The sequence below is a fragment of the Megascapheus bottae genome, chromosome 2, assembly GCF_031878675.1.
Source record: "Megascapheus bottae isolate mThoBot1 chromosome 2, mThoBot2.hap1, whole genome shotgun sequence".
NCBI classification, from domain to species: domain Eukaryota; kingdom Metazoa; phylum Chordata; class Mammalia; order Rodentia; family Geomyidae; genus Megascapheus; species Megascapheus bottae.
Genome location: NC_143510.1, coordinates 75,111,850 through 75,131,244, shown reverse-complemented (window position 1 = coordinate 75,131,244; position 19,395 = coordinate 75,111,850). Strand labels below are relative to the sequence as shown.

General features: G+C 35.4%; 1 protein-coding gene across 2 annotated transcripts in view; it reads left to right on the top strand.

Annotated features, from left to right (window-relative positions):
* Positions 1 to 242: 242 nt before the first annotated feature.
* The window catches only part of Dcn (decorin), a 29,222-nt gene continuing 10,069 nt past the window's right edge, over positions 243 to 19,395 (top strand). Inside the window, exons 1-3 of one of the 2 annotated variants that reach the window (XM_090328377.1) lie at positions 243 to 515; positions 4,691 to 4,944; positions 15,938 to 16,050. In XM_090328377.1, coding sequence (XP_090184503.1) covers positions 4,725 to 4,944; positions 15,938 to 16,050 — 333 coding nt within the window. In that variant the 5' untranslated portion in view covers positions 243 to 515; positions 4,691 to 4,724. Of the gene's footprint in view, positions 516 to 3,854; positions 3,876 to 4,690; positions 4,945 to 15,937; positions 16,051 to 19,395 lie in introns of those variants that run through there. The other variant, XM_090328378.1, reaches the window with a different exon arrangement.

Here is a 19,395-nt window from a genome sequence, read left to right as displayed (position 1 = left end):
TCTTTTAAAGAAAGAATCAACAATAAGACAAATTTCAATTTAAGGTGCTCCACAATTCTCCAAAGAATTGTTTTCAAATCTTAAACAGACGCAAAAAGAATAAAGGAAATGTGCGTAGATGTGGGAGAGAGAGAGGGAGAGAGGGAGAAAGGGAAAGAGAGAGAGAGAGAGAGAGAGAGAGAGAGAGAGAGAGAGAGAGAGAGAGAGAGAGAGAGAGAGAGAGAGGGCAGATAAAGTTTCTGGCTACACTACAAGAGACATATCATTACCATATGATCTAATGTGGGTGTCAGCTGGATTGTGTTCATTGAGGGAAACAGTTTTTAACTGTGCTATGGAGTAGAAGCAGGAGATTTTCACCGTAGTGACAGCCACAGAGGAGCATCTACCCCTCCTTCTTCTCTTCCTCCTCCTCCTTCTCCTTTCCACACCTGCAAACTCTGGCTGGGCTGAATACTTAGTGTAATTACATCTCTTCTTTGAGAGTTCCTGTGGCAAATACCCGGATTGAAAAGGTATGGCTTTCAATAATTGTCCTGAACTCTGCTACAGACTAATAAAACTTGGGTCAAGTGGTGAGAAAAAAAAGATAATTTGTATTAAACTTTTGCTAATCTTTATGCAAGATTTTGAGCAAACAGTGCTTGAAAGCAGAAGTGTTGGGAACAGGGCTGGATAAATTGTTTTAATGCTTTCTTTTCTGCTCTTACAAAGATGTGAGTTTAAAAAAACACAACTTTCACCTAACGTTGTAACTGTGTAGATTCACGTTCATGTATTTGTACTGATGAGACTGTCGGCTGTTCATGAGAAAACTATTCTAGCATATTTGCAGTTAGATTGAATATTTAAATGCTTATTCTCCTACTTGATTCCTGCATAATTTAAAAGCCTTTAAAACCTCAAGGAAGTGAATTGTGTAGCTGTCTGGCAATCTAAGTTATTTTTGTACAGTCCCAGAAATGAATGGAAGTTATTACAAGAGGACAAAAGAAACACTGAAAACATATTGCATTAAAGACCTGAGATATTCTTGCACTTGTATAATTCCTGAACATCCTGTCAGTATGTTCTGTGCATGTGAAGTTTTATAAGATATATTAACAATGAAGTGTGAGCTATTTTTTCTAACTTTAAGATAGAGTAAAATGTGATAACTGGTTAAATGACTCCCAGAAATGGAAATACCTGTGGCTTTTTCTTCCCCTTGCTGTGTTTACCAGTGATGTAGTAAGAAAAAAAAAGGCCAAACCTTTTTATACTCTCCCCCTATTTATGGATAAATGCTGCTTTTATTATTAATTTCTAGTTATTTCTCTTACTAGTCAAGAGATGGATTTCCCTAAAGCAGCGGGATTTTACTTTTGTTCTATTTGTACAGATCCACTTATCTCACAAGGGTTAAAACTCGATTCTGAAAGCTTTTTCAAAAGTATGAATTCCACTAAACAAATGTTCATCTGAGTGATGTAGTTAATTAAATTGGATGAAATAAACTTGAGACTCACCAAATATTAATTTGATAAAAACAATTTTAAAGCACAGCAACTAGCCAGCCTTGTGTAATTGTGAATTTATATGTATTATAAGATACTTAAAGAATTTAGGTGAGATATAAGAAGTGCATCACTCGGGAGTGGGGGAGGGAAATGGGGATCAAGACATGAGAAAGGATATCAATGTTTGTGAAGTAATGCACCTTCTATCTGGTGAATATAATGTAACCCTTCTATTAATTACAATAAAAATATAAAAAAATAATAAAAGAAATAAAAGAAAAGAAGTACATCACTAAAATGCCAATCTTAGTGTATGTTGTATGGTTTAGTGCTTTGCTGTTTATTTTTATGATTTATTAAGGAAGAAAGGAAATGACCAATGAAATAATGAATATCAACAGCATACATTCATTGCTTTAGTAGGCTTAGCATCCAAGTTTCATGACACTTAGTTAAAACAAGTATTTCAGGGAAGAATTTGCATGGAGTTTTTAGCTATAGCACTTTTTCCTTGAAGTTACAATGCACACACACACACACACACACACACACACACACACACAGCCCTAAATGAACATCATAACAATAGGTCATAGAAGCTATAAGCTGCCTGGCTGTATCCAGCTTCAAGTAAAAGGATGTTCTGCAGAGAATTTTCCCATTTCAACAGGAATACACAAATGTACATGCAGATCTGTTTTTCTGACCTAATTAATGTTCAGTAGTGAAACCACCAGGCATTTTCTACCCTGGAGAGAAGATGTGAAAGAGACATCTGCATTAACTCTCATTGCTATTTATTAAATCTGCAATTACTTTGCTTCGTATTTCTTCTAAAGTTGTAGGATATTAAATATGCAAAGCTAGCAACTTGTGGTAAACATCGTATTTTAATATGAAACAGACAGCAAATCTCTCCTTAAGAATTTCAAGAAACAATACTGCCAAAACAATATTCCACTCTTAAAGAGGAACCCCCTTACTAAGTTAGAATGCTGCTCAAGAGAAAAAATATTTTTTAATTCAAACTTTGAGAGGAAATGTGAATTATTTCCCCTATTTTAAAAATGAAAAGCTATAAATTACGCTGTGTATACTGCCTTGGACATGCTTCAGTATTAAAGACATAAACACAAATTAAAACAAAATTTTTCTGATTGAATATTTTCCTAATTGAAAAACATTTTTTCCTCTAGTAGATCTGGAAGAATGTTTTAGAAGAATAATTTGGGTGATCCATGCAAGGTTTTTCTTTACTTTCTGGTTTGCATATACTACCATTAAATCACATGACTCAAACAAGTTTATTAAATTTTAGTAACAAATGTATAGCTTGAGCTGGAAGTGTGATCTGGTGCTATAGTGCTTGCCTAGCATGCAGGAAACCCTGGGTTCAATTCCTTGGTACCATATACACAAAAAAGCCATAAGTGATGCTGTGACTCAAGTAGTAGAGCACTAGCCTTGAGAAAGCCTAGGGACAGTGCCCAGGCCCTGAGTTCAAGCTCCAGGAATGGCAAAACCAAAAACAAACCCAAGAAAAAAATGTATATATAGCTTAAATCCAGATTCTTATTAATGTAGAATTTAAAATGAAGATTATGAAACTAAGGTAATATCCCCAATGGTATACATAAAAGAGTTTCAATTGAATTTTAAGGTATATCGTATTATACCCAGACTCTTCCTTCTTTATAAAATCAACTGCTTTATTGGTACTCAAAGTTATTTCTTATAGTTCTTTAGTTCACATCAGCCATGTTAAGAGCAAACACACAACGTGTACATATACATTTATTGAATGAATGTTTTATAGAATTGCCAGAATATACCTTTTAACAAAATTAATCTTACTGATAAGTCAAATAACATAACAATCAAGAATTCTGTGCATATTTATTCACTTATTAAAAATAATGAATTGGGATTCTAGCCAGCAGCCCTATTTGTAAAGGTAATTTTTTTTCTTATACAAAGTTGGTGTTTCATTTGACTCATTTTTTTATACTAGAAAATTGGTAATGAAAAACCATCCATTTTTTGTGGTTTAAAAAGTCTGCCAAATGTATTCCTTGGAACCAATTGAATCAATTATATTATTAATAAGCTGATGGTCAACTGAGTCATTTGTGTTCAAAATATTGTGCAAGGCCGGGGACAAAATAAGGAATAATAGGACACACCCTGCAGGAGTATATCGTGATGTAGGGACAGAGCAAAACAAATCACAATATAATGTGATGAGTTCTTTAAGAGAGGTAAGAGCATCCTGGTTGGGGAGCACAGAAGAGCCTGAAAGGAGCATCTTGCTGGATGAATCGAGGAATATAGAGGGATTTTCTGTATCTCATTTAACCTTTCCAACTTTCTTCTGAGGTAGATATCTAAATAACCAAGGCAAGAGAGATAAAATGCTGAAGTGAGGCCTCGTAGTAGACACAGAACCGAGAGAAATGCTGCTAGAAATATCTGTTGGCTACAGATTATGAGTGGTTGTTCAAGGACCGTAAGTAAATATGGACATCATGGAAAGCCAGGAGATGTTATGTGAGCAAATGGTTGGCTGCAGAATGTAATATGGAAAAGTTTAATTTTTTAGATGGTGACTGGTGCAGCGGAGTGGAAGATGAGCTGGAGAAGATGAAATGTTCCAGGCAGAAGTGAACTGAGGTCTCTTGCAATAGCTCACAGAGCTATTGAGCAGGGCGAGACCGAGATAGATGGGATAGAGAGATGAGCGTGGCTTTTCACAATGTTTCTGAGGAAGGAGTTGGAAATAAGTCATGTGTACAGCCAATGTTTTGACAGCAGCATAACTTGTGTTAAGTGAACATCAAAAGTCCGGCATGGTTTATCATATTTATACAGATATGATCTATTATATTCATATATCTGAATAGTATATGCACAGTTATTATAATCAGTTTTGCAGGTGATGCGAAGACAGAATGTATCATCTTTGGTTAGACCCCAAATTCAACCAGAAGGGTTTAATACTATTCAGATTGGTATTTGTAAGTAAGTGATTGTTCAAGTGTGACCCTGATAGCCTTATCAATCAGATTTATTTTTAATATTCCATTTCTTCAGAAGCAAAGATATTTTGTACACAGTTGTCATGGTTCACTTTTCTGTGAGACATTGTATCAGAAATAACAGGTAATTTCCTAAAGCTTTGGCTTGTTTCCTAGGGTCTCAGGTTGTGAAACTCTATGAGATAAAATCATGAAGGCAACTCTCATCTTCCTCCTGCTTGTCCACGTCTCCTGGGCTGGACCATTTCAACAGAAAGGCTTATTTGACTTTATGCTGGAAGACGAGGCTTCTGGGCTAGAACCAACATTTTCTGAGCAAGATCCTTATCTACCAGAACTGGAGCCCCTGGGACCTGTCTGTCCCTTCCGCTGTCAATGTCACCTTCGGGTGGTACAGTGTTCTGATTTGGGTAAGTAGGATTCAGGTTTCCATGGCTTACTTGATCACCTTATTTCTGACCTTGGCTGCTCTGAGAGTCTGGCATTTCAGTTTCAAAGGTGAGAGACAGTGCCACCTAATGAGAAGTAAAGGAAGCAGGGTAGGATGGAAAGAGAAGAGGCTTGGAGGGTTAGGACACACACACACATACACACACACACACACACACACACACACACACACACACACACACAATCTTTTTATGGCCAGGCTTCATCACTTTGAATTTATTCACAAATCATTTTTATAATTCTTTTTTTCCTCCCGGAGTTTCATGGACTCTTTTGCCAAAAAAAAAATTGGAACAAAATAATGTCTTATGTTCTGTTCCCAAAGTAATTGTTCATTTAAATTGTATAATGTATTTTCATGAAATCTTAGATCTTTAGAAAAACCTGGACAATCTCTCTCTTCTTGACATGTCCCAGATAGTGGAATTTGAATATTACTAATGCATAAAGAATCCAGCTATTAGAAACAAAATAAGGTAGATTTTACAATGCACATTTATTTTCCAGGAATGAAGACACAGATTTCATTTCTGGGTCTTAAATTTGCCTTTATCTTTAACATTGTAAAATAGTCTAGCTGTTTATAAAGTTTCAAAGGAAATATTTATAACCAAAGGACAGTGTAAATATTCGATATAATCTGGAGCATATATCTTTTGTCTAATGCCCTAAAGATAGTTTGATTTATCTGTTTTAAAGAAAAAAGTAGGCCTGGAATTTTTAAGAGAAACATACTTAAGAGATTAATTCCCCAGAAACTTTTGAAGAGCCAAACTTAGTCTGGAAATGTACTGAGTCTACAGGACTGCTAATTCACATTCTTTCTTTCCTTTGGTGTATTTTCTGACTGCAATGGAAACTAAGCTTCTCGCAGGATGACAGTGCCTTGTGTATTTCTATATGGAAGAAATTTCACACATATATGACACTTTTTTCATGATTCTGTATTTATTCAGGACATGTTTCTTAGTAATATTTTTCAGGAAAAGAAACTGTTAGTAATCTCTAAAAAGTAAATAAATGCATAGAGCCACTGGGACAAGCACAGAAAATACGTTCAATAGTAATAAGCACAAAAGACTGTAATAGGTTGTTTGGCATTCCTGAAGATTGAAGTGAAGTCCTCTTGTTTGCTGGACAAGAATTGTACCTCTGAATTCAGGCTCTTCATTTATTTTCCTCATACTTTTATCTGGGCCAGCCTTGGAGAATGATTTTCCTACCCCTGCCTCCTGATTAGCAGGGAGTAGAGACTGTTTCTTCTACGTGACTATATATTGTATTGAATTAAAACTTCCAAACATTAGATATAATGGCTTTCAAAAGGCTATTGACTACTCCCACTGAATGCATTCCTTCAACAATTCATCCACTCACTCCAAAAATTTGATAAGAGCACATAACATACAATTACATTCTACATGCTGGAAAGTCAATGAGAAAAACAAATATGGTACCAAGTCTTGTGAATCTGCTATTCTTGTGGTGTTTATCATCTTTTCTTAAATCATCTATTCAGTGGTACAAAAACTGGATTACTATCAAATTCTACAGAAACTTTTTAAAGCATTTAGAGATAATCTGGATTCTTTTCTTGGAAAAAAAAGTAAGGGAGTTGAAAAATAATTGAAGAAATACTATTTGACATATGTAACACAGGCAGAATTCTTCTAAATTTGCTAAAATGACCAACATTCTCAGAATGTTGTACAAGGAAAATTTTGCTCTATCAGATACTTAAAAGGTAGAGAATAAGATAACTGTGGTTGAGGGGGTAGCTCATACAAACAGTTGAGAACCTATCTTAAAGAATTCAAGTTTAGGGCTGGGAGTATGACCTAGTGGTAAAGGGCTTACCTAGCATACATGAAGCCTTGGGTTCGATTCCTTGGTACCACATACACAAAAAAAGCCAGAAGTGGTGCTATAGCTCAAAGGTAGAGTGCTAGCTCTGAGAAAGTTCAAGGACAATGCCTAGGTTTGCAGACTCTAGGACTGGCCAAAAAAAAAAAAAAAGAATTCAAGTTTAACATGCTGTCACACACCTATATTCCCAGCTATATAAGAAATGGAGAAACGAGGATATTGGTCAAATATCATTCCTGGACAAAAATATAAAGCTCTATTTTAAAAGTAGTTAAAAATGGTTGGGACGTGCCTCAACTGATATATAGCACTTGACTAGCAAGATCCTGGGTTTCAGTCCCAATACTGTAAGTAAAACAATAAGCAAATAAAAACAAAATAAAATTTATTTTGTCTCATGTCATGGCTAAAAGAATCTTCTCTATACGTATGTCACCTAAAATTCAGTTGTTTTTACATTTACTTCACTGAAGTTTTCTTTTATTTTAAATGAAGTTTGCATTTTGCTTCCATGACAATTCAAAAAGCTGACTTTGGTAAAGTTATTGGACTAGTTTTATGATTTTAAAAAATCATATCAGAAGTGCAAGCAATAGCTCGAAACTGAACAGGATAATGTGGTCAAAGGAAACTCCAAGATCTTTGACTGGAAAATCCTGGGGTACATTTTTTGTTGTCATTATTGTTATCAGAAGTCATTTTGGTAAAAGTTAAACAATGAGCATTAAAACAGCATTGTCAAAGATAAGCAGTAAAAAGTGGGAAAGTAAAAATGAGGATTTAGTTTTTGGGAAAACTAAAATCTTTCTTGGAAAAATGTATTGACCTTTTTCATCAATAGTTCTAACTTGTGGTTAGAATTATACTTTCTAGAGTACAGGAGACTTACACAGCAATCTCTACAGAAAATGGCCAAATTATTTGCGGAACTTGTTACAATTTAATCTTTAATTTGAATCTAGATTTTATGTAATCAGTATTTTTTCTTCTTTATGTAACTTTTCAGACATAAAATGATTCACTCATTCATAATATTTAAAAAATAAAAACAACTATAAGAAATTTAAGAACTATTAAGAAATTTATGAGTTACCAAAGACTTAGAAAAAATCATATTAAGTGAAGTAAGCCAGACTCAAACAATGGTTTCCCTCATTTGTCATAATCAGTAGAAATCTTGGGCTCTCCTAGCAGAGATTCACAATAAGACAAAATCTAGATACAAAAGGGCATAAAGTGTGACGCTAAATGTAAGGACCTCCAGGATATAGAAAACATGTAGCTCATTCTTATTAAAATTTATTTTAATTCTTAATTAGATCTGTCAAAGTTATGAAGGTTAACAAGGTACCATACAATGTTCTGAAAAGAGTATGTTATGTAATGCTAAAATCAGTTTGACCAAATCCAATTCTTCAAACTTCCTTTCTTCTAGTCTTATAAATCTACATCATATCATTTTTATTTATAGACAACTTAAAGTGTAAGAGCATAAATTCTTACCCCTATCAAAATGTAATTTAGTAATTAGTTGAATTTTACCTGCTATCCCCACTCTCTGCATCCTCTAGTAACTTCCATTCAATCAACTTCTCTGAATTCAAATTCTGTGAAGACATGTAAGAGTGAAAATATGTAGTATGTGTCTCTCTGTGCATGTTTTCTCTGAATGCTGTGATCTCCAGTTCCATTCTCCTTGTACGAAACAGAATTTCAATACTTTGAAAAACTTAGTTTTTTGTTGTTTTCTGCATAATCTGTGTTTGTATCATATTTTCTGTATCCATTCTTCAGTTGAAGGATATTAGACAAATAGGATTACAGCTGTGAGGAAAGAAAAAAAATAAGCATACCAGAGTGCAAGAATCAGAGTTCAAACTCCAGTACTGACACATCAAAAATGAGTACTAACAGTAAGTGCTGGAGAAGATGTGAGGAAAAGGGAAAGCTTGCACCCTGTCACTGGGGGGTATAAACTAGTGCACTCAGCAGAACAGTCTGGAGAGTCCTCAAAAAATTACAAATAAAGCTCACAACTGGGTGCCAGAAGCTTACACCTGTATTTCTAGCTCTTCAGGAGGCTGAGATCTGAGAATCATGGTTCAAAACCACCTCAGGCAGGAAAATCGGTTTACTTTTATCTCCAATTAATCATTAAAAGCCAGCAGTAGAGCTGTGCCTCAAGTAGGCGCTGTCCTTGAGCAAAAGAGCTCAAGGACAGCGCCCAAGCCCGGAATTCAAGCCCTAGACCTGACAAAAAATAAAATAAAAACAATAACACCCCTAAAAGCAAAAACTAGAGCTACCATATGGTAGCACCATATGGTAACAATAAACAGAATGGAAACAATAATCAGAAAGTGTCTATCCATGAACAAATGTAACTCACTCTTGTCAAGTTACTTAAAAATGTCCTCATGTTGATCTTGATTGGCTGCTCTGTTTTCTGTGCTGGATATCTTTTTTTCCATATATTTTTTATTGTAATTAATAGAAGGGTTACATTATATTCGCCAGATAGAAGGTGCATTAATTCACATACATTGATACACTTTCTCATGCCTTGGTCCCCGTTTTCCTCTCCCCCACCCCACCCCTCATCTTGTTTTCCCCCCTTCCCTATCCAATTTCAAATAACCAAATACAAATATATCCAATATATCAGATAACAAAGTGAGATACTGTAACAATATGTGATAACCAAGGGACAGCAAAAGAGATAAGAGATAACATAGTACATTAAGGACAACAATCACTCATTATATGGCTTTTGTTTCTATATCCTAGAGATCCTTTCATTTAGCGTCATACTATATGGCCTTATATATCTAGGTTTTGCTCTATTGCAAATCTCTGCTAGGAGAGCCCAAGGTTTCTCTGATAGTGTTTTTTTGTTTGTTTGTTTTACATTTTTTATTAAAGAATTTATTAACGTTGATTTTTACATCATATTTTAAATGACAAGATTAACAAACAAGTGTTCAAGAAGGGAATTTCTATTTATAATCACTGGGACTTAGTATTTAGAACTTAATCCAAATTAGGCTAAGGGTTTGTATGTCATAGAAACATATTAATTTATGAAATAAAACATTATGTCTATAGAGTCATAGGTTTTTATGTCTATATAGTTATGTTTATATTTCCATTACCATGTCCATAGCATTGGGTATGCAGTTATTAAGTCCTCGCTCTTGTACACTTTGGATTTAATAGCCACATATTAAGGATACCATGCGCCTTTTTTTCCTTAGGTCTTCACTTGTCTCACTCAACATGATTCGCTCTAGATTCATCCACTTCCCTGAGAATGCCATTGTTTTATCTTGTCTGTTGACTATGTAGAATTCCATTGTGTTTATATACCACATTTTCTGTATCCATTCATCTGCAGTAGGCATCTGGATTGTTTCCACCGCCTGGCTTTTGTGAATAGTGCAAAGATGAATACAGTTGAGCAGGTGTCCTTATATCTTGGGTCATGATGTTCAGGATAGATGCCCAGAAGTGGTATGTGCTGGATATATTGAAGGGTATCTTCTATCTCCTGCTTCTGTACTCTGGTTCGATCAGTTGTCATCCTCACACAACCAGTAGTATGCATCAGTAATGACTATCATACTATAGAGTCATTTCTGTAAGCAATGATTATAATTTAGATCATCCCCTAAAAGTCAAATACCTATTACAATGTTTTTTTCTATGTCTTAATCTATGATCAAATTTGAAAAGAATTGAAATACTTTTTAAAAGCCATTTAATTGTGGAGAAAACTTAATTGAGGCTATTGAACACCTCTGGTCTCAAAGCCTACTTAGCCAATGTCTGGGCTCTGCAGTGCCCTGTATTGAGAGTTGCAGATGCATGGAAAGAGTTATGCACAACATGCTAAAGGATAAAAGACTGTGCACAGACTAAGTTCGTATTGTCATTGAGGAGAAGCCTAGAATGTGCAGCCCTCAGGTGAAATAAGATTATTGACCACATATGATCAGCTAACCAAGACTCTGGACTTGAAAGGGTTAATGATGCCTGAAAGCTGACAGCCCAGGCTTCCTCCCTGGCCCCAGCAGGGAGAGTGAGGCAGCTGTGTGGGATCAAGGAACTTCCTGATATTGCAGCTGTGATCCATTCTCCTTTGGAACATCCTGTCTCTGGAGGATATGAGAGAAATTGGTTAGCTAGACCGCAATTCCCTGGGAAGACGTGGAGCTGTAGATCTTTCAACTTTGCTCTTCACAAGAATTGCAAGATCATAATACATGGACAAAAAGGAAAGAAAAGAAGAAAGGAAGAAAGAAAGAAAGAAGGAAGAAAGGAAGGGAGGAAGGAAAGGAAGGAAGGAAGGAAGGAAGGAAGGAAGGAAGGAAGGAAGGAAGGAAGGAAGGAAGGAAAGAAGAAAGAAAGAAAGATATTGTGCAATCTCATCAATAAAAGGAGGAAACCCAAAAGGAACTACAACACCCAAGGTTTAGTTTATCTAAACCTTCAGTCTTCAGACACTGGAAACAATTTCTGTACTTTGTATTTAAGCTATACCAGCATTGATGACTCTATAATAATCAATTACATACGAATCCTAAGTATGTATTTTAGTTACTTCTTCATAGATCTACTTTCTCTACCAGAAGGGAAGTAAAGAGGGAATATGTCTTTTTACACTTACTACTCTTGTAGTTAGCAGGGTCTTAAGGATACTTGGAAAAAGAATAGAAGTAGGAGGGAAGTCTGTTTCTAAAGCCTGGTCTAACTCAAATCACAATCCATTTGCCATTTTTTAAAAGAAAAAGAAAAAAATGGAAAGCATCCTGCTTAAAGCAGGAACATTTTGTGGGAGGTAAGAATCCTAAATGTAATTTTGGTGATATGCCAAAACCCAAAGTAAGCGTATCACTCTTGTCTCATTTATTAAGTTGAAGTCCAAATTGCAAAAGTATAATTTGTTTGAAACCAACAAGAATAAATCTCTGAATTTGGACCTTGGCCACATAGTAAAAGAAAAAAAAAGATGTTTTAGGAATCAGGACACCATGGCCTTTTTTTCCATAAGGCATTTCACTAGATTGATGAAATTAGGGAGTAGAACAATCCCAGTTATCACCAGGGCAATCAGAAAGGGGAAGGCAATACTCTTCCCAGATGAAAAGCAGACACAATGCTACAGTAACATCTTAAGTAGAGATTTATTTACTTTAAGAATTGGATTTTAAAGACAATCAGGTAAGCCCATTTAACACAATTTGGCAAATATAATTGTTGGCCCCATCGATCTTGTATCTTGAACTCAGAGCCTGGGTGTTGTTTCTGAGCATTTTTCTCAAAGTTAGTGCTATACACTTTGAACCACAGTACCACTTCCAGTTTTCTAGTGGTTTACTGGAGATGAGAATCTTTTTTTTTCATATATTTTTATTGTAATTAATAGAAGGGTTACATGATATTTGCCAGATAGATGGTGCATTAATTCCCATACATTGATACCCTTTCACATGTCTTGGTCCCCATTTCCCTTCCCCCCCCCACCCCTCATCTTGTTTTCCCCCCTTCCCTATCCAATTTCAAATAACCAAATACAAATATATCTGATATATCAGGTGACAAAGTGAGATACTGTAACAATATGAGATTAATGGAAAGACTTAGAAAAGATCATATTAAGTGAAGTAAGCCAGACTCAAAGGAACTTAGGCTCAATGGTTTCCCTCATTTGTCATAATCAGTAGAAACCTTGGGCTCTCCTAGCAGAGATTTGCAATAGAGCAAAACCTTGATACAAAAGGCCATATAGTAGGACGCTAAATGAAAGGATCTCTAGACTATAGAAACATAAGCCATATAATGAATGATTGTTGTTCTTAAGGTACTATGTTATCTCTCATCTCTTTTGCTGTACCTTGGTTATCTCATATTGGAGATGAGAATCTTATAGGTTGGCTTCTAACAGTGATTATCTAGGATTCAAGGTGTGATCCACTGGCACTGAGCTCAAATACAATACAAACATATATATATATATATATATATATATATATATATATATATTTGCCAGTCCTGGGGCTTGAACTTAGGGCCTAAGCACTGTCCTTGGGCTTTCCTCAAGGATAGAGCTCTTCTACTTGAGCCACAACACTACTTCTGACTTTTTCTATGTATGTGGTACCAAGGAATCCAACCAGGGTCTTTGTGCATGCTATGCAAGCACTTTACCCCTAGGCCAAACTCTTGGTCTCAAATAAAATATTTTTGAGGAAAGCATCTCCAATAAAAGCAGAAGCTGGAGAGATTTTAACACAAATCTCCTAAACTTTTTAACATAGGACCACAAGGCTGTGTGATTCTTTTCCCAATGAATCAACCAGAAAGATATCAGTGTGCAAAGCAGAGAAATACTTGTATGGAAAGCAGGGGTCTGTGCTTACCCTGGACTTGCAGGAACAAACAAACAAACCACTGAAAATATAGGGTGGTTTATCACAAGCTCGCAAGTGTATATTCTCTAAAGGGTTGGGAGGTAGGAGATCACTGTTATCTAAGGTGCAGGGATGGTTATTTATAGAGGACAAAGGATAACTTGTAAGCGTCAAAGTATTGTTAGAACAAAAGTAGGAAGAAATCACTGGGTGGGGTTTTCCATAAAACATACATTGTGTGAACAAAAATAAATAGCTAGGACCAAAACTCAGTATTATGCAAGGGATAACTTTGTTAGCCATAAGACAACTTGGTAAGCCATGTGACTTCTGTGTACTTTTACGTTTATTTATACAAAACGGGATTGTAATTAGCTAAAGAATTCCCTGATTTCTGGGGCATGTAACTATATTAGAATGTTGAACAAGTTCATTTCTTAAAAAGCCTAAAATCCAAACCTTAAAAAAAAAAACAAACCCCAAACTGACAGCAATCTGCTACCTGCTACAAAATCAGTTTTAACAGAAGATGCATTTAAAAGCAGGAAAAGATGTGGGAACAGGGAGGAATGGTGTCATAAATAACATACAAAAGTGTGTATGTGTGGTGTATACTTTTTAAAATCAAATCTAACCAGTTTACCTGTTGATAGAAACTGATACATCTCATTATAGAGTCTTCATGGAACCACAGGATATTTATGGATCCTTTTAACTGTGACATTAATGAGGGAATTTGCCATTATAATTTGCATCTATTTATTCATTTAAATATCTGTTCATTCATTTATTCTTTGTTGCCAGTCCTAGGGCTTGAACTTAGGGCCTAGATGCTGTCCCTGAACACTTTTCACTTATGGCTGTCACTTGAGCCACAGCTCCACTTCTGAGTTTTTGTAGATAAGAATCTCACTTTCCTATCCAGGTTGGCTTTGAACCATGAGCCTCAGATCTTAGCCTCCTAAGTGGCCTCCTGGGGAATCACCAGTGTCAGGCCATCTTTATCTTTTAAGATGTTAATTAATAGCCAGATGCCCTGTCTAAGTATTAAAATATGTAACATTTTAGGGGTATGTTGTCATAATATCCTTTTGGGGGATACAAAAGGTAAGGCAGCAAAGGAAATCATATTCATAGCCAGAAGGATTTATCAGGAAACATTTTCTAAAAATTAATTGGTTGCAATAAATTATTGTACTACTTGTCATATCAGGGTTTTGAGAAATATATGATATCATTTTAAATTTTGCAGATAATCTTTAAAGCTATAATGTATACTATCAATAATGAGATGAAGTTGTTCAAAGGCGTATTTCTCATTGATTCAGAACATGTGATAGGATTATTATTTTAATCATTGAAAGAGTTCTCCAAGAATTCAACTACAAAAATCACAAATCTGAAGATGGTATTTTTTATGTTAAGTCTTCAGAATGAAAGCGTATAATTCACCTTAAGTAATTTTTATTATTATAAAATTATAGGATGACAATATGATCAAAATTGTCAGCTATGCAGACACATCATTCTTTCCTTCCATAGCTGATATATTCATTGCCACATGACATTGAAAATAAGAATGTACATACCTAGAATTTCAGTTTTTAAGTAAGCATAAATGGAAATTAAGACTAACATATAAAGAAAAAGATGTAATAATGAGATGTGGGTGGTAACTATTCCAAATGAAAGGAAATTATATCTTTACTTGGTTGGATAACATGAATTTTCAAAGATTTGGCAGAAGTCTGTTCCTTCTAATTGCATGCAATTAGTAAATTGACATTTCTGAAAATGGCAGTAATTATGATTGCATAGTGCCATTAAATATCCTCCTACAAACTAGCTGTTCTGGTGGTTTGCTGTTTATTGCTGACAACACTTCACTCTTGCTATTTCTAGGGAAGCCATTCCTGTGATGAGCTTGACATTTCTGTAGCATATAGCTATGGATTCAGAATCACCTGCTTTCTAATACGGAAATTTTTTGAGATAGTAACCATTAAAGAAATAATACTTTCTCCATTGTCATTAGAGTAATAATTTGTGAACAGAAACAACAGAAATAAGAAATTTTACATTTTTTCTACTTTTAGTGAAAGATAGTTGAAATATGATAACCATTTAGTTCATTGATAGATGCTTACTGGAAAAAATGTGGACTAGTACTTTTTGAACAGGGAAATTATTATGCTTTGTCATAATTTTACTTCTCATTGAAAACTACAGATTAAATTATAATTTCTATGAGTTATATTCAGGAGAAAACTATACTTGTTACTATTATATTCCCATCATCTAGGAATGAAGTGAATAATGTTTGGAGAAACTACTTAGTTGCTTTATAGAAAAAAAAAAAAACAACACTGTATGGAGGAATGGGGGGTTGGTGGAGTGGGATAGTGGAAGGAATAAAAGAAGGATCTCCAAACCAGTCTTATTTTGTGACCCTAGTATACCATTCTTGGGGAAATAGCTGGAGGAGAATATATTAATATACAAGAGACAAATCTGGGTACCCACATTTATTATCTATTTATTCCCAGTAGCCCACTAATTGATGAAGAGAGTTCATCTCTAAAACTTCAGACCCCAGAACATCAACAAAAGCCCTTTGTGATTCTGAAGTCCTGTATTCTTTTTAACTGAATCTCCATTTCATTTGTGCTTATGCTAGGTTTGAATTCAGTGCCCAAAGACCTTCCCCCAGATACAACACTACTGGATCTGCAAAACAACCAAATAACTGAAATCAAAGATGGGGACTTTAAGAACCTCAAGAACCTTCACGTAAGAACGATTAGCTTATTCATTTATTTATAACAAACATTTTTCAACTCATAGCTGATGTAAACCCAAAAGTACTTGTTTGTCAATGAGCCTCCAAGTGTTAAATTCTCTTCTTAGTGAGGATGAGTGAGCAGAACGTCATCTTAATTGGCCATGAAATATCTGTCCAATATTCTTGCTCCTCTCCCGCACGTCTTCATTATCTACTTCAAAAAAAATCTCCATAGTTTTAATCCCCTTCCATGGTTTTACCCATTGAAGAATAGATGTAATTCTCAATCAGATTGAACTTTAATACTGGCATGAATTACAAAATACAATAATCATAGTATTATTTCATTTCACTTGTTTTCTTTCATTCATTCCCTAAGGAGGGTATGAATGATCTAAATTCACAAATAATTATTTCCCCAATTCTCTGGGTACCAAGAAAAAAAGGATTAACCATCCACATACTGTTTAGTAAGTATAATTCTAGGCACACCTATACATACAAACACATGGGTGCATACATTAGCAATGTTTCCACTCATCTCTGCCTGACAATAATGTCCAGTCCACTGGACAGCAGTACATCAGAAAAAAACATGGAACACCCAGAAAAAGACTTTAGAGCAGGACATTTTTTTTTGTCAAGGACTATGGGAACCAACAAATCACTGTAAAGCATCCAGGCATCCAGATTCACAAGGCCCAAGAACCTGAAGGTGTTAAGAGTTATTGTCACTGGAGATCTGAGGAGACGTTATTCTTCCTCCAAATTTCCTACGAATATCTCTTAAGGGGAAACATTCTTGAGAGTAGGTTGTGGAGATCGGCATCCCAAAACACATGGGAGATCCAGATAGGACAAAGGGTGCTTGTAATGGTAGAATGCAAAGGGTCGTACAATAAAGAGAGAATGATCCCATCCAATCTAATACAGTTAAAACTTCTAAGGCAACCTTCTATAAAATTAAATGGAGTGTCTGTTCTACATTGGACATAAAAAAAAATCAAGTTCACATCACAAGTAAAGATTAAACATTCTAAATGAAGTAGTTTAAAACACAAATGAGTATAAGTAAATGCGACAATTAGCATATTGATTTGTCCTAATCCACCTTCAGCTTACGGTTTGTGTGGTAGTGGGCTGGGGCTTAAGGCAAGAAGCATTTTCATGCACTCTTAAACTATCATTAAAATAAGTGTAAAAAGACACTAGTGACGCAAGTGCCATCAATTTCACAAAAATAATGCATGTTAAAAGCTCCATTCCAGTTGCATAAGTGTACTTTAATGCTATTGTGTAATAAGTGAACTTTTTGCACTCCTATCTCAACTTTACAGATATTTGAGTATAATCTGAATAATTTATAAAGCTCTTCGTGTCTTTCAGTGCATTCTCTCTAAATCTAATATTGGTGATAAGGTGTTCTTTCATTTCCTTTCTCCTTGTGTGTTTCTAAGCAGCTGCCATCTTGGTTATTTTTCTCTCTACTTCAAGCATACATAGGAAGAAGCAATGGGGGTTGCTTAAGCTTAGACTTTCATTTGTGATCCTTTTCATCCTTCTTATTAAACAAGAATCATAACTTCATCTAGGAATTACAAGAGGAAAGATAAAACAGAAAACAAAGGGGCTGAGAGAGAGTCCTAGCGGCAGAGGGTTCACTTAGCATGCACGAAGCCCTGAGTTTGACCCCTTGGTACTACATACACAGAAAACAAAAACTAAAACAAAACATAGAATCTTCTCCAAAAACAATTTATTTACAAATCTGTAACTTACTGCCTCAGTAGTTTTTTAGAAGGAGTAGAAAACGTATGAACTTGATCTATAAAATAATAGAAAATGATCAAGAGGTATAGTATTCATAACCTGTTCCGTTCATGGCAACTTCTTTGTACAACTGCTTAAAGAAATTAAAACTATTTTTAAAAACTAAGAAAGAAAATATAATGGGGTAAATGCCAATGTGTAACACATTTCTTTTGAATTACAAGTAAGTAGACATAATAAAGAAATGATTTTTAAGTTAAAAATTAAAACATTCCCAATAACTGAACAGAAATAAATATTTGTTGAACAACCAGTATTAGTAAGAATGATGAGTTGAGAATGACTCTTAATACCTTAGATACATTATGTTTTTTAATCCTCACAACCATTCTTATTCTTGTTCATAACTCCTTTTCACTGATGAGGAAACACAGGAAATAGAGGGTTTAGTTGTTTTCTCAAAGTCACACAACGAAGACATGCTTAGTTGGGAGCAGTCAGCTTGAACCATGTGCCATAAGAAGTTCCTGTAAATATAAGAGTAACTAAGAAGTCCCTCAGAACTGGCCTGACAGAGACTTTGGGGAAAATGTACCTGATGTGAAAAGTCAGATTCCAGCATTTAACAGATAATCAAGCAGGAGTTTCAAACCACATTCCAAGCAACTATATCAGTTGTTCAGCACTTTCCTCCAGGGAGATTTCTTTTGAATGTATCATGAAACTTCTGCAACTGCCGTGCACTGGCTTACTCTTTGCTTCCTGGTCCTGGCTTTCACTGATTTTCCTCTTTGCTACTATTAATTTCCTATGTAGTATCTTCACCAGCAGAAGCATTCAAATTTTCTGTTAGTATTCATTAGAATCACTCTGAAATTTATACTAAAGAAGCAATGAGTAGATGCAAGATACTACACTTGATAATAATCTATCAAATAATCACATCAAATAATGTGAACTACATGAGAATCTACATGGACTAGTTATTCAGAAAACATTTCATTTCTGAGATAGAAAATTATCAAAGGCTGACTATCCTAATTCCTACCTTGCCTTTCTTCATTGACATACCTACAAAAATATGTCTAAGTTAAAATACAAATTTCCTCTTCTGGGCACAGTGGCTTTCACCTGTAATCTTAGCTACTCAGGAGGCTGAGATCTGAGGATCAAATTTCAAAGCCAGCCTGGGCACCAAAGGCCCAGAGACTCTTATCTACAATTAACCTCTAGAAAATGGGAAGGCTCAAGGGTAGGGTGGTAGCCTTGAACTGAAGAGCTCAGGGACAATGCCCAGGCCCAGGGGTAGGGCAGTAGCTTTGAGCTGAAGAGCTCAGAGACAGCACCCAAGCTCCAGGCCCAGTTCAAGCCCCACGACCCACACATACACAAAAAAAATTCTGCCAGGTACTGGTGGCTGACACCTCTACTCCTAGATACTCAGGAGGGTGGTACCCAGTCTGCACAGGAAAGTCTGTTAGGCTCATATCTATTTAATCACATAAAAAGCTGGAAATGGTGCTGTGGCTCATGTGGTAGAGCACTAGCCTTGAACAAAAGGACAGGGACAGCATCCAGGCCTA